Here is a 17,253-nt window from a genome sequence, read left to right as displayed (position 1 = left end):
CATTTTCAGTTTCTTTAAATGTCTCATAACAATACAGCTACTGTATATTATGAAAGAAAGAAACAAAAAGTTACTCCTTTTTGATAAGTTACTGCATTGAGTTTTTACTGTATGAAGGTTATAGTATGAAAGAAGAATTCATGCTGACCAGAGTATCCGAACCTTGAAGGTGAATACATGTGGGCAGTACAAGGTGCCAACTTAGGGTACCTACTTCACAAGGTTGTGACAAAGATGACAGGCATGTGATGCACTTGTACTCTGTGGATACCGGCTGCTATTGGCTGAATAGTTTTAAGACACAGTATTTCACCTAAATCATCTAAAGAATGGGAAAGAACATTGTTCTTCTAGTTATGAAATGCACTTGCTCTGGTTTCTCTTTTAAACAGTTACACAATTTACAGCATGAAATCACTTTACATTTTGCACTAGATTTTTTCCAGAGTAGCACATTAAGCTATAAGAAAAAAAATAACATTAATCTCAATATTTAAAACTAAGCTAAGTCTTGGAACTTAAAATGTCAAAAATAACACTATATAAAAGAGATTAAATCATCTCTAACTATGGCTCACCAGAGAAATACTTCCTTACCTGCATCCTTTGCTGTCTGCCCTGTGCCGTACAGCTGCAGATCCCTGGATGCAGCATAAAATGCCTGTAGATGTAGAAAACAGACCAATGAGTCATATTTTCACCACTACATCATCCTTATGACCTGGAAACATTTGTTTCTGAAACAGTTTCAGACACAGTCTCAAAATTTACTTGATGAAAAAAGTAGAGGCACTCTAAAAATGTTCACATTACAGAAAATTGAGTACAGGTATTGCATATAAAGCTATTTCTGATGCTCTCTATCTTTGTAGTTCAGTTATCTGACACTCAGATTTATTCTTTGAAGTTGTAAGTCTTTTTATTACAGATTCTTAGCACTGACTTCTGCTGGTAGGTACTCTGTTCATTCTGGCAATAACATTATTCACCTCGTCTATCACTGTTACTCTGTCATCTTCCTGTTCCTACCTTAATTATCACTGTTTCTCCTGCTATGCCCTACTCCATTCTGTTTGGATCACCTCCCCTTCTGACTTACCATGAAGGAGTCAGGTAGTTAGCTCTTAATTAGCTCATCTGGCACTAGTTATTACAGATGATAAACAAGTCCAGTTGTCAAAGTGTTTGCCTCAGTGATTTGTTGATGAATGGAATGTATATATGTTACTGAACTAGTATATTCACATTTTATTTTTTGTATTGTTACCAATTATGTACTTATGACATCAGGAAAATAAACAGAAATCAATGATGGTTGTACTGCATCAACCTTCACCTTTGTTTGAGTGCCTTGTGCCAAAGGTATGGTTGAAAATAGTCTGTGAACCTGTTCACTTACCCAGTTAAAAATAAGTTAACAAACAGATAAAACATTTATTACACAAAATAAATAACCAAGCAGATAAATGAATAAATAAATTAAGCCTGGAAGTTTTAGAAAAAAATCACCCAACAAAAGTAACTAACAGTGATTTCTGAAAGAAAAACAGAGACGAATGAATACTAATGCTGCAAAATATGTACACTTTAAGAACCTCCAAATCAGTCTAATTATGCAACTAAAACTTTCTAGAAATCAATTAAAAATCTACACACAGATACAATATTTTCAAAAATGCAGGCAGCTCAAAATCTATGATTTCCATAACCAAATAAAAGATGACCTAGCAATACCTACTATACCAACCATTCACGGAAGAAAGTTAATTCTGTTGGTGTCCTCCCAAGCTTCCTCCCCTTTCGACAGACTGATTGGCAAACCACTATTATACTTTAAAATGTTTACTTAATGTCTGGAAGGGAACATCTTGATAGTACTGACTTTAAATATAGAGCCGTTTGCCATATGCTTCACCATAAACTGTTACAATTCAGAGCTGACATACTACAGAAACCTCTAAGGACAAATATTACCCCATATATCTTTAAACATGTTTACATACTGCCCCATACCCACAATAACAGATCCTAAAACAAATTTAGCTTTGACCAATCTCAAATATATTTTCAGTCATCAAAACACTTGAAGGGATTATTTGAAATCAGATTGTAGATAATGTTCGAAAATTGTATAAGCAGGATGGATTCTGTCCAAAATACAGTACAAATTCTGGAATATATTCCCTTGCCTGGAAGATAACTGACTATTGAGTATGGCTCATTTAATGGGTAGTATTCATTAACTTAGAAAAAAATGAAATTGTCAAGCCTGAGTCCCTTACTGAAAATGTATAAGATATATAAGATATATATAAATGTATAAGGTTCCTCAAATGAAGTGAGTCTACGGTTCAGAAACTAAATCTCAGAACGCACTGTATCATTTATAACAATACTCAGTCAGTATACAGTTCTTCTACTAAAGAATGACCACATAGTTCTGTCCAAGGCCCACTTCTTTTCCTAAACAGTCTACCCAAAGATGCGCAGAGAACGTAGGCATGTTACTTTAGGCAAATGATATTGAAACATTGAAACAACTAAAGTTCTTAAACAACTTATTATACTAAATAAACTATTTCAGAAAGCTTTCAGTCTACTATTCAACTGACACCCTTCAAATAAACTAGGCATAAACACACACACACACGCAAACACACAGTCATGCTCCTGTATTTAACAAAGTAGACTGAAACAAGTTTTCTCCACCTACCGTTAATGCACAGCAATGTCCAAGGCTAATCATAGATCAAGATCAAATATTCTCACACTGAAATTTAGTCAGAAAATGTTTTAATCCAATTAAAATTATCATAAGATCTCTAACCTCCTGACTCAGATTGCCAATAATTGCACATAAATCCCATGAAATCTCCACAATTCTTAAAAAAACAGAAATATGATTCTAAGATTCGCCACTCTGGCAAACCCACGTCAACACTACCATATCAAATGCTAAGTGGCAACCAGAAACAGCAAGGGCACAATTTCTTTTAAGCTCATTCACTTTAAAGTACTACATGAGAAGTTTTGCCCTCTGCTCAGGAACTAGCTTCACATTATACAGTAAAATACTTCGTAAGGAGGCAGAACACCTTAATATTATTCTGTTTGCTTCAATTTGAATTATATTTTTAATCTGCTTTTCTGTTCTTCAAACCATATAACTGTGTATAAGTAATCATTATTCATTTTGTACCTTATAATTACCTGATTGGCACAGATCATGACTGAAAAAGGTCCTAGGATTAGTCCATTTTCCTATTTCACAAAACTTAAACACATACATACATAAAAAATAAAGATCACCCTTTAAATTAACAACTGATGGAAGAGTTTTTTTAGTAATTATACCGGAATAATACCCCAGCTGACATGTAGAATATTAACACACTTTCATTTTTCAGAAAGCAGCTTAAAATACATTAATCAGAAAGTGTAGAAATGTTCCCATTTTGCAGTCAACAGATAAACACATCCAACCAACATATGCCTCAGCCATTAAGATAGTCAGCAAAGTTGCAATCCTCACAAAAGATAAAATTACACATTTCACCCTACTGATCCGATTATTGTGACTATAAGGCTTGCATTACTAGTAAGCTCTAAAGAGAGCATATTTGCAAATTAATGAACTGCATTAGCCTTTACAACAATACTTTTACAAAAATCACTACTATGCAAATAGGAAAAGATTTAATGTAAAACAAGTGGTGGGGGGAGGGGGCAACTGGCATAGAAAACTGATGTGCTGACTCTGAGAAGGATATTTTTTCCATTTGGCCTAAATACTAAAAATGTTATTTTTAGACTTTTGCTTCTGTTAACTTTGTCTTGTTTGGTTTGTATTGAAATAATTTTAAATTCTCTGTATAGATTTTTTTCTTAATAATACCTTTAAAGTACCATTTCAAGGGGTATTAAGTGTTTTGTTAGGGAAGATTGCTCCCTCATACCTAATAAGCCAGTCTCCAGCTTAATGGGTTTAAACAGGTCCACTTTTTAATTCTGAAAATCCAAAACCTCAGACCTCTAAATCTCGATGTTCAGATGTTCGACATTTTGGAATCTCGAAATTAAAAATAAACACCTAAAACAAGAAAACCTCATAAATCATGTTTTTACAGGGGGACAAGCCCCTCTACACCCCCACACCCCCTGCTACTTAAATATACCGACTCTGAGATCATACTACTGTGAGGAGAATGGTAAAGTTCCCGTTCTGCTCTCTACAGTGATCTTCTTTGATAAATTTCAAGTTTCCAAAACTTCGAACTTCTGAAAGTTGGGATTTAGAGTTTCCAAGTTTTGGATTTTTTAAATTAAAAAGTGGCCCAATATTTACTTCAAAATGTCTCAGTGAATTTCAGGAGGAGAAAAAAAAGCTAGATCCCTGCCAGTGTTTAAAAGAAGTTGTTAAAAATGGATTCATGGTGTCTCTATTCATCTTCTTACATGACTTTCAATACTCCAAAATGGTTATGCTGAAAAAGCATTTTAAGAAAACCAAAAAAAAAGTGTTTTTGCATAGCCCCAACATCCCTATCAACTATACAGACTAACTTCATGGTAGCACAATAGAGTTGAATACAGCACATTTACAGCTAAATACTTTTCAGTTTAATTATCTTTACAGTATCAACATGTGCGGGAATTACTATTAAAGAATTATCAAGTTCCTGAAAAATCATTATTTAAGACCGTTTGCAACTTTATGCATTGAAACGTGGAATTAAAAAGATATGTCCAATTTTTCAGAATTACTTAGAGGTTCTGTAGGTCTAATGTCCTCTGCTGTGTAACCAGTATTATATGTTCTTAAGTAAGTACTAGGCTAATGGACCTGGTGGACCATTTTAAGCCTAGCTAATTTCCCTTAGTAAGAATCAAAGCCTGTACCTCTTTACTGTGAATTAAATATTTTAAGCATTATGCCAACTCCCAAGGTTCAGGACATTCAAACCTCTTGTAGGGTAGCCAGTAGGTTACTCAAGGCTGTTAAGAAGTAATTTTCAGTAAATACTGACACATAAGTATTTACATTACGGTTCCCATTTTTATCTTTGGGTAAGCAAAACCTCCATCAGAATGGGCAGTGATTTAATACTCCATGTATCTACCAGATATTTCAGAAAACTGCATCATTTGTCATTGTTTGTACTGGGGTACTGTTGCATATTATAATGTATCAGGTGTTAATGTCACTAGTGGTACGTTATTCAGTGGACAAAGTTTTAATTTCCACATTGCTCAAAACGAATCTGCCAGTAATGAAGTTCTATATAAAAAGTCAGACACCTGAACATATCTCTGGTCTTCTTTGCCAAAGAATTCTAGACAAAGTCAAAAATGAGGGGGGCGGGACAAGGGGGGCAAAGATCCCAAAATCAGAGATGCTTTTTAAATATTGCTCCAATTCACTTAAATAAAGTTAACAGAACAATGGATCTTACAGCAACACTGCATTACCCAGTATCCATCTTGATTAACCGATCTCTGTCAGAAAGTTACGTTCCCACACTGTGGAAAGTATCACATACAATTCCCCTCCACAAAGGCGGACCCCCCACAGAACTAACCAGTTACTGCCCCATAGCTATTCTCTCTCCACTCTCCAAAATACTAGAGAGATGCATACACTCTCAGGTCTCAGACTACCTCCTTACCAACAACCTCCTTTCCAATACTCAGCATGGTTTCCGACCAAACCATAGCACCACCACTGCCTTGCTCTCCTTTACTAACACTATCCTTCAGCATAAAAACAATGGCTATCTCTCCTCTGCTACTTTCCTAGACCTATCTAAAGCATTTGACATGGTCTCACACAAACAACTTATCTCTGTCCTCTATAACCTATCCTTCTCTCAAGCAGTCATCAACTGGTTTCAGAGTTACCTGTCTGACCGCCAACAATCCGTTGTATGGCAGAATGACATATCTCCCCAACTACCTGTCTCCACAGGGGTACCCCAAGGATCCATCCTTGGACCCCTACTCTTTTCTGTTTTCACCAATAATCTAGCCTCTGCCACCAAACATGGCACATTCATACAATACGCAGATGACTCGACCATCATCTGCTTAGCCCAGTCCCTTCCCAAACTGCAAAAAGCCATACAGGAAGCCTTTTCCTCTGTTGAAACTTGGTTATCTGATGCCCAATTAATACTCAACCCAAACAAAACTAAACTACTCATCATCCAACCCACCAAACATACTCAAAACAACTCTCACTTTAACATCACAGCAAAAGACAACACCACTATATACCCAACTGAACACACCAAATTGCTAGGAGTGGAAATAGACAATAAACTAAAATTTGACATTCACATATCCATGACCATAAAAAAGTCCACAAAAAACTAGGAGCATTATACATAAATAAGCAACTTCTCACCAAAGCAGCAAAGATTTCAACAGCAAATTCCCACCTTATCTCCACCCTACTTTATGCCTCTCCAATATATACCAACCTAAGACAATGCGATCTAAACAAGCTAGAGACCTGCTACAACAAATTCGCCAAATTTGCCACAGGGGCATCCTACCGTAGTCACCACTGTCTCTCACTTGCTGAACTGGGCTGGCTTGAACTCCCTCACCTCCTTCAATGGTATCAACTCTCACTCGCCCACAAACTAGTAAACCATCCACTAAATGCCCCATCCCTCCAGAATCTACTCCAACCCTATCACACCACCAGACCACTAAGATCCAGCAACAAAAATCACTTGCAGATCACTAAAGCCAGTAACTCTGCTGGTGAAGCACTATTCTCTTGCACCATAGCCAAATTATGGAACTCCCTCCCACCCACAATTACCTCCGTACCATCATGCACCCACTTCAAAACTTTACTAAAAGCGCACCTAAAAACATGCTGGCTATGCCCTTGCAACTCCCACTCTAATATCACCCACCCCATCCAACCACTACCTTTCTTTCCACTCCACTAACTACCTTGATTACAGCAAGCTTAGATGCTCATAAGCCTAACTACTTATTATACAGCAGGAACTTCTTATTGTAACATTTGTTAATGTCTGTTATGTACTTCACAGATAAAGATTCTACTTGTCTACTGATGTACTATGTTCTTCATCTGTAAATATGTTGTAAGTAATTGCTATGTTAAATTGTTAATCACTATGTAATCCAATGTAACTACTGTCTGTTTATTTTAACTGTGGAGCTTTTCTCCCTGGGCCTCCGCTGAAAATGGACCTACGTCCAGTCGGACACTCCCGGTCAACAAATGTAAATAAATAAATAATAAATAAATTTCTGAACAATAAGTATGAAATCCTAATGTCTGGTATTACTGACTGACTGCAATGCTTAGTGATTTACCAGTAAATAAAACATTTTACAAGGGACAGGGCAGAAATGTGAGACAAAATCAGGACTATTTAATTCTGGACAGCGCAGAGGTACGCACTATGATGTTTCACAAATCAAGGGATGTTTTAGGTCAGATGTACCCCATTATTCTGTAATAATTAGCAGTGTAGAGGCATACAAGACTGCCATGAGATGAAGTTGTTTGAGCTTATTACCCAAGTTATAAGCATTGCTACAATATATTTTACAAAAGTATTCAGTCTGTTACATGCTACTTTTGTAGAGACTAAGATGTGATTTACCTTCAGATTTTGAGATGGTATATTACCTTGCGTGCAAAATATTAAGCTGTTTTATAACTGTTATAATCTGTTAGTACTGATACTCATATAGTTACACAAAAAAAATCTTCCCAAGTTATAAGAGGCAGAACACTGTTTCAGTGCTGAAAAGTACAGTTGTGTACACTTACCATAAATGTAGATGTTTGAGTGCATTCACTGTTGCAGTCATTACATTTGGGTAATCTGCTGGCAGGTTGCCCTCAGTCGGCCTGATTAACAAAGTCTTGGGTCCTGCATTGGTTACTGTCTCTTCTTCCATGACATCAGGTTGTCAGGGGTATAAAGCATGCAGCCGATGCCATTACATCAGTTTTTCTTGGCCCAGATATCAGGTGCCCCCCAAATGGGGAGCAAAAAATATATATAAATATAATTAGAAACATAAAAATATACCTCCAGTCAAAAGCAAATACACCAAAAAGGCTTTTAAGCATAATAAAAGAAGAAGAGGTATAGTAAAAGAAAAACAGGGGGCTGGAGGGAGGGTAACCAGGACTGCAAGAGTGAATACACTCGAACATCTACATTTATGGCAAGTGTACACAACTGTACTATGTTCATCGTGTTTCACTGTTGCAGTCATTACATTTGGGTAGATTTCCAAAGCTAAGGTTGGGAGGATGGATTTATACAGCATTAGGACCAGCTATAAGGTCCTGCAAAACAGCAGTGCAAAGCCAGCTCTGGATTTAGAGAAAATTGGTAAGTGATAATGCTTGGTGAAAGTAAGAACTGAAGTCCAGATAGCATCTTCTAGAATATCCCTGGTAGGAACACCTCTGAGAAAGGCTGCTGAAGTAGATGCAGCCCTGGTGGAATGAGATCTGATCCCCTGGGGGATAGGTTTTCCATGGTGCTTATAACAGAAATGAATACAATGGCTTACCCATTTAGAAATGGTTTGCTTTGAAATAGGCTTCCCCTCTGCCCCGCAGCAAATGCTACCAGCAGTTGTTCAGATTTTCTTCGAGTTTTAGTCCTGTCCAAGTAGACTCTAAGTTGTCTGTGTACATCCAATGAATGCAGAATCCGCTCTCCCTTGTTCTGTGGATTTTGAAAGAAAGTTGGCAAATGAATGGACTGATTCAGAGCCACACTGGATACCACCTTGGGCATGAATGATGGATTGGTTCTGAGTGACATCCTGTCCACATGAAAGATGATGAAAGGCTCCACTGCCATAAGGGCCTGTAATTCAGATATCCTTCTAGCTGAAGTGATTGCTAAAAGGAAGGCTGTTTTCCAGGAAAGAAATTTTAAGTCTGCAGTTGCAGCTGGCTCAAAAGGAGGTAGAGTGAGTTTCTCCAATACAAAGTTAAGGTCCCAGGCAGGGGTTGGAGCTCTCCTGGGTGGTCTCAAGTTTTTGGCCCCTCTGAGATACTGCTTTAGAAGAGGATGAGAGTAGAGGGGAGGGTCTGTGTTGTAATGAGCTGAAACGGCTAAGGCATGGATTTTTATGGAAGAGAAAGACAGGCCCTTGTGAAGCATCTCAGTTAAGTATTGCAAAATCTGAGGTAAATTGGGCAATGCTGTGCTCATCCCTTGAGATTGATTCCAGGTACAGAATATTTTCCATTTGTCAGCATAAGATTTTCTAGTACTAGGTCTTCTCCCCTCCAAAATTACATCCATCACAGGTTTGCTGAGGGATGCTAAGGGTGAATTCAAGTGATTAGCCAAGGTGCAAGATTCAATGTTTGGAGCTGAGGGTGCAGAATTTGGTTCTCCTGCTGAGACAATAAGGAAGGTGTCTGAGGAAGGTGCCACGGAGAAATGTGTGACACACTGCGCAGGAGTGGGTACCAGTGTTGGTGAGGTCAGTCTAAAGCAATCAAAATAATTTTTGGTTTGTCATGTTTGACTTTAGTAGAACTTTGGAGAGCAAAGGCAGAGGGTGAAAGGCATAGACTGATAGGCTTGTCCAGCTGAAGGACTGAGAATCCACTTTCCAGGCTTTTTTGTGATGAGTTCTTGTGCAAAATTTGCCCAACTTGTAGTTTTGAGGTAAGGCAAAAAGATCTATGATGGGCTCCCCCATTTGCGTGTCAACATGTTGAAAATCCATGGTTCCAGTTTCCATTCGTGAGGGTCCATGAGATTTTTGCTTAGTTTGTCTGCCAGAACATTCTGCTTTCCTGGCAGGAATTGAGCTTGTGGTTGTACTTGGTAGTTCAAGGCCGTGTTCCACAATGCCATGGCTAGTCTGCAGAGGGGGTAGGAATGTGTACCACCCTGCTTGTTTATGTACCACGTAACTGTGGTGTTGTCCGTCTTTATCAGTAATTGTCTTGGATGAAGGTAGTCCTTGAAGGCATTCTGTACAGCTAGCATTTCTTTTTGATCGATATGAAGGTGCATTTGATTTGGGCTCCATTTGCCCTGAATGCACTTCCCTGCCAGATGAGCCCCTCACGCATAGTTTGATGTGTCTGTAGTTAGGGTTTGAGTGGCAGGGAGTGGTGTGAATGGCAGTCCCTTGTTTTGGTGGCAGGCCTCTGCCCACCATAGGAACTCTAGGCATAGGCAAGGTATGATAGGAATCATTGTTTCCAGGCTGTGACAATGTTGACTCCATAGACTGTTTAAGTACCACTGAAGTTTCCTCATATGCAGTCTTGCATATGGAATTAGAAGAATGCATGAGGCCATGAACCCCAAGGCTTGCAGTATTTGCCTTGCAGATAGCAGGGTTTTTGTGGCCACCTGTTTGAAGTAAGTCACCAAATGAATTTGCTTTTCTGGCATAAGGAAAGCCATCTGGGCAGTTTTATTCAAGCTTGCACCCAGGAATGTAATTTTGTGAGAGGGTACCAGTTGAGATTTCTTTTCGCTTATGGTGTACCCTAGATAGGTTAGAAGTCTTTTTACAAATGCCAGATGTTTTAGAAAAATGGCCTGGTTTTCTGCCTGAATTAGACAATCGTCCAGGTATGGATATATTTGAATATTTATTTGCCTGCAAAATGCAATTACTGGAGCCAGGCACTTTGTGAATACCCTGGGTGCAGTAGACAAGCCAAAGGGCAGTGCAGAGAACTGATAATGCATGCAGCCTGCTTTGAAGTGTAGGAATCTTCTGCAAGATTCCCTGATTGGGATATGCAGGTAAGCCTCTTTTAAGTCGAGAGTTGCCAACCAGGCATCCTTGCCTAGCATAGGAAGTAACTGGTGAAGAGTCAGCATCTTGAATTTTGGAATGTCCAGAAAGGAGTTTAGAGTAGACAGGTCCAGAATTGGATGCCATGATTTGTCTTTTCTGGGTACCAGGAAAAGTCTGGAATAGAAACCTTGTCCCTTTTCCTAATAAATAAGCGGTCCTGCTGTAAAGGAGCATCCAAAAGTTTTGCTTTAACATGATCAGGCAGAGATTGCTCCTTAAGCCAAGCATGCCTCCTAAGTACAGACCCAGTAACAGCAGCCCTACAAGAGGCCTCTAAAGAATCAAAACCACATTGCAAAGTATGTTTGCCAACTTGCTCTGCTGAATGCAATAAATCCTGCAAATCTTTATTCTCCACACAGTCAGAAATCAACATCATTTTCTGTTTAAGCAGTCCCATGATATGCTGTTGATATTTTAGCCTATGGAATTGACAGTTTAAAGCCCTGATTGCTAAGGTTGCAGAAGTATAAACCTTTTTACCCCATCTATCCAGCGCCCTGGAGTCTCTATCAGAAGGGGTAGGATTTTTAGCAGTAGAAGCCTTAATGCCCTTGGGCCCCTGAGAAATGGTTTGAGGGTCCGCAACAGGATTTTTGAAAAGGAATTTGTGGTACTCAGGAACCCTGTAGTACCTGTCTGGCTTGCTAGGGGCAGGAGGCAAGGAATCAGGGGCCATACTGGATTCAGAAAACACATCATCAACAATATCAAGAATTGGAGGTATAGCCAAAGGCCTATGCTGAGGAAGAAGAAGGAAATCCCTAAGCCTCTTTTTGGATTCAGAGAAATCCTGACTTTCCCAGTGGAAATGCTCCCTTAAGGTATGTAAAGTTTCCCCAAAAGAGAAATCCTCAGGTGGAGAAGCAGAGAGAATGGAATCCTCTGCATCAGAGTCCTCATAAGTAGGAATGGACAAATCCAGATCATGAGAAGAGTCAGAAGAAACAGAGTCCTGTTCAGAAGAGTCATAGTCAAATTCAATCCTAGGCCTCTTTGGGGGGGGGGGGGTGACTACCCCTAATAAGAGTAATTAAATCTTCAGCCATTTTGATAATTTGTTTTTTAGGCATAGGGGCCTGAACATGTGGCCTGGAGTTGGTTTAATATGCAAGTCTGTAGGCCTGAATACACCCTCAGAAGCCGGTGCCTGCTCAGCGGCTCCGGACCCATCCAAGGTAGAGACATCTGCAGGTTCCATATGTGAAGCATCTCGCGGCATACCATACTCTGAATGGGTCTCAGTAGAGGCCTGCAAATCAGAGGTAGTGGGTATCAGGGACTGCAAAAGCACCTCACTGAGTACCGGCGAACTGGCGACTGGCTTAGGAGAAGCGTCATCGGCAGTTTTGGACCTCAATGGCCTGTCTCTGTCTTTTTCTTTAAGTTTTTTTGGTAATCCGGTAGTCGGATGGCTAACCAATGTCATTTATGGATAATTAAACCGAGAACCGAAATATTTTGAAGCAAAAATGTACCGACGATGGATAGTGCACTGATTGAATAAAGCACAAAACATCGTGGTCAGGGCCTAGGCAAGGAATACAGTACAAATGAAAATCCTTATGAGGTATTTGCTTCCCACAAGTAATACAATTATTAACTTTTACTGACATTGGTAAGGAACAAGAAAAAGTTTCCCCAATGGGGTACTTAGCTTTAAGTTGAAGATTTTGGTTCTGAAACTCGAAAACTAAAATTTCAGGAGTCAGCCGACCGGCACTTGCGAACTACTTCTGCTTCGGGCACCACGCGGCAAGAAAGACTGATGTAATGGTGTCGGCTGCATGCTTTATACCCCTGATGACCTGATGTCATGGAAGAAGGGACAGCAACCGACGCAAGATCCAAGACTTTGTTAATCAGGCCGACTGAGGGCTACCTGCCAGCAGATTACCCAGATGTAATGACTGCAACAGTGAAACACAATGAACATCTGGTATTTAAAAATATTTAAAAATATCTGGCTTTGGAATCTCAATCTCCTAATCTATGTAATAAAATACTTCACTGAAACCAGATGGATATCTAACAGACATAAAGGATTCACTATCTTCGGGCATTCCAGTTTTCTTTTCAAATTTCTTTTATTTAATATAATGCTAACCAACAAAACAAATCAATTAGTTATAATAATGCAAAAACGAAGCCACCATGGTTGCATGACAAAATGAAGAAATTCATGACAAAAATTAAGAGATGCAATGCTCAGCAAGGTGAAATAGCTCTCATAAACTTAAACAAGCAACTGAGGGGACTAATCAAGTTTAGCAAAGCCAAATTAGAGGCAAACCAGACTCCCAGACTAATGAGAATCACAAAGCTTTCTTCAGCTATGCCTGTAACCTCAAAAGCAATAAAAAACAATGTACCAAATTAATTGTACAGGGTGACACCTATAGGAGCCAAAAGACATAGCAAACCTGGTCACCAAGTCTAGCAGAAATGTTACCCTCTTCTCCCCACTAGGTGCACCTCGGGAAATACCCATATCCATAACTTCCCCAATTATCACTAGAAAGCAGGTAGAAGGGTACTCTCCAAGGTCAAGAAAACTACAAAGGTGGGTCTATATAATATCATAGGAGACATCCTTAATAGCATGAAACTCATGACATCTGCAACAACTGGAAAGGCCACAGAAATACCTCACTAAAAGAATCACAGGCCTAAAGCTGATGCCCTATGCTGACCGCCTTAAAAAACTCCAGCTATACTCTGTCACATATCGTCTACTCAGAGGCGATCTCTGCTTAACATACAAGGCCATGTCAAACCCAGAGCTGTTGGACATGCTACACTTAAAGAAATCCCAGTCCCTCAAAGCCACATGTTCCAGGGGATCTAAGCCTTGTCATCACAATAAAAAAAACATGCTGGAGGGATAGGTTCCTGACCCAGAGACTCCCCAGACTCTGGAATAGATTGCCCATACATGTCAAGCAGAGTGCCTCTCTGGTCCTCTTCAAAAGGAACCTTAACGATTGGATGGGAGAAAGGAAATTCAGCCCGGGGATCACGTCAGTCACCCTGCTAGACAGGGGTCCAGGGAAGTAAATAGTGTGGGAAGAAATAGCCAGGGAATTGTTATGGCTAGGCTTGTATAGGTCCTAGGGCCGATAGCCTAGTACCAACCTATGAACCTATGACTCTATGAAACATGGACTACCAGGACCTCTTGCATCCCTATCTAACCACAACCTCCAAACAAGCTTAATGCCAAAAGAATGGAGGATTCTAATGGTTATTCCACTGAAAAAGGCTCGGCCACCCATGGGGCCAGGGAATTATTTACCCATAAGCCTAACTAGCTGGATATGCAAAGCTATGGAGTGAATAATCACGGATATCCTAAATTATGACAAACTTACAAAATTGGACAAAAATCAGTTTGAGTTTGTCAAGGGTAGTTCTTGGCTATTCAGCCTTGTGGACTTCTTCAAGAAGGACATCAAAACAATGGATGAGGGCAGAATGTTGCATACTGCCCACCTCAACCTGGCCATGGCATGTGACATAATACTTCACTCAGGCATTGTAGAAAAGCTCACTAAACTAGGTATAAACCTTTACATCTCCCACTGCATAGCCAGCTAGTTTACAGACAGGACCCAAGAAGTTAAAATAGGGGTGTCTACCTCTACAAGAAGGTCAGCTGTTACTAGTGGGATGCGTCAGAACTCAGTCCTGGGGCAGCTCCTGTTTGGCATCTACTTCTCTGAGGTAAAGGCTAAGGTCAAGTGCCTCTGGCTGATGAAGTTCTCAGATGACTGCAAATTGAGTACAATCACTGAATCCCCCCAAGACACAAATATCGTCCAAAAAATCCTGGCACAGATTAGTAACTGGAGTCAGAGTCACGGCTTAAAACTCAATGCCAAAAAGTGCATCATCATATTGTTGGACACCCTGGCAAATTACTAAATTGAATATACACCCCTAAGAGCTGACTATGTAGCCAGGGATTTGGGAATGCATGTAGACAGTGATCTGGCATTTGACTACCATGTATGTTCTATAGTGAGGAAATCATTCTTTGTTGCACAACTTATAAGCAGGGGTATGACATTTAGATCCAAACATGCCATCATTCTGTTGTATTCTGTTCTCATAAGACCAATCGCTGAATGCATTGTCCCTTTCTGTATATACCTGGCTAAGCAAATGATATAACTGGAGTGTCCATAGAGATTCCTCACAAAAAGAATACATGGTACAGAAAATAATTCTTATGTCACCCACTGCAAAGCCTTGACCTTATGTTAGGTCTCCTACAGAATGCTGGGAGGTGACTTGTGTCTGTCTTAAAAACCACCCTCCGTTCCATCCCTAAAGGGCCTGTTGCACATCCATAAAACAAATAGCATCAGGAACACCAGATCCAGGGTCCTAAACCTTGCGTGCAACATAAACAGGACATGCTGGTGGCACAGGTATGTGTTCTGAGGCTCTCCCTTTTCTGCAACAGGCTTCCCATCCATGTGAATCAGAGTTCATCCCTGCACTTATTCAAGTGAAACTTGGATCAGTGGATGGGGAACATAAATATACCCCTATTAGAGAGACAGAGGAACTTTGTAAATGTTTGGCCACTCATGCCCAAGTATATATACTCCACCTAATCCTTGGGAACTAATATCTATCAAATTTTATTGGGAAGAATGAATAGGCTTTAAAAGGCTCCTTGGATCAGTAGCCCAGTGTTCTACAATGATACTTAGAAATTAGGCATAGAAACAAAGAGTCATCTTTACATCTTTCAGCTGAAGTGGTCTGGATGATGGAGTTAAAAATATTCTGGGCCAATCCAAGATTGTTGATAATCCAAACTTCTAAATGGTGCAACTGCACATGACATAAGTAGCTCTAAGCCACAAAGTTTGTAGCAATAAAATAGTAACTAAAGGCCAAGAAATGCCACATATTGTAACAACTTAGAGAGTCTAACAGATACACTAAATGCATTGGGATTGTGCTGACCGTTAACCAGAGAACAAGAAGCTTGTATGATATACAAAAACTGCTAATCTTAAATCTGGAGGATATTGACAACAAAGGCGATTAATCCTTACTTCCATATCATAGCCTTTCCACAGTGATCACCTAAACATTGATAACACCACTAACTTTACCTCAGGATAAATTACACAAAAATCAGCAAAGAATAGACAAAACTAAACAGACTTTAAAGTATCCTTAAAGAATCGTCTTCTTTATTTCATTGGAACTACCATTCGTCCAGACTTGTGTTAGCCTACACAAACACACGTGACACAGGAATGTGCCCGTGTCTTTCCATGTTTTTGAATGATGTCAGTCATAAGATGACACTCACATGCTGCAACTTGTAATTAGCACAGCTCTCCATGGATAAACTGAGTACTATAAACATGTTTAACAAGCTGGAACAACTGAAGTATCCATAAGAAATTTCTCCAAGAAAAAACTGTGGGCAAAAGATTTGTTAGGATCCATATGAAATAAGCGTTATAAAGTAATTACACATACACAACTGAAAACTTTGAATATGCAGCTACAAAACAGCTTTACACACAGTCACAGTAAATGTAACAACAGCCTTGAAATAACCATGTCCACTAGTATCGCTAACAGAGCTGGGCCAACAGGAGTAACCATAACAAAGATGACTTCTTCCCTAAAATACCACTACAGGCAACAGATTGTTTGGGATTGCAAGCAGTGTGAATGTCACAGAGTTAAAAACAATTGTACACATGCAAGTAAGAAAAAAACTGGAACTATTTAACATAACAGATGCCCACATTCCATGGCTTTCAAATGACCCAGCACTGCACAAAAGAATCAGTGAGCACTATAGACATTCCTAGCAGGGCTGCTTCCTCAGCAGCAATTCTAAGAAAGATGGCTTCCTCAGATAAAACCTCAGGCAACACATTTGTTTGTAGTGCAAACAGCCCAAATGAAATAAAGTCAAAAGTAATTCTACAAACATAATAAGAACGACAAAATGCATCTATTACAATGTCTTTGGACATTTGCTGCATCTCCGCTTCTTATACAATCATTAAAAGACTCAAAATTAACAGTGATAAAAAAATAAAAACTTAAAGGGCTGATTGTTTATACAACAATGCTTTCCAAGTTATATACTCATTTAGTCCTCTTGATAAACAGTATTATATATGTTTCTTTGTATAACTAGGATGTGCTGCAATCCTGACATGCAAAAGTAATAATAATAATAATGTTACTCATAGGATTCCTCTGTCAGCTGCACTCTAAACTAGATTCTAGCTTGCCTGACAAAGTGTGCTCTGACATATTTATTCAGGCCAGCATCACAGCTACAATGAACACAAATAATATCAAGACACAGTAGTGTGACAGAAATAATCTGTGTCACCGAAGCCACGTGTAGTG

General features: G+C 39.3%; 1 protein-coding gene across 1 annotated transcript in view; it reads right to left on the bottom strand.

Annotated features, from left to right (window-relative positions):
• LOC122790510 (protein mono-ADP-ribosyltransferase PARP14-like) overlaps positions 1-17,253 on the bottom strand; it is an 897,392-nt gene that overhangs the window by 526,306 nt on the left and 353,833 nt on the right. The window contains exon 8 of the mRNA XM_044058061.1: positions 598-661. Coding sequence (XP_043913996.1) covers positions 598-661 — 64 coding nt within the window. The remainder of the gene's footprint in view (positions 1-597; positions 662-17,253) is intronic.

Source organism: Protopterus annectens, chromosome 16.part0 (genome assembly GCF_019279795.1).
Source record: "Protopterus annectens isolate FY-2018-M chromosome 16.part0, PAN1.0, whole genome shotgun sequence".
Taxonomy (NCBI): Eukaryota; Metazoa; Chordata; order Ceratodontiformes; family Protopteridae; genus Protopterus; species Protopterus annectens.
The sequence above is the reverse complement of the archived record's forward strand: the minus strand, read 5'-3'. Positions and strand labels throughout refer to the sequence as shown.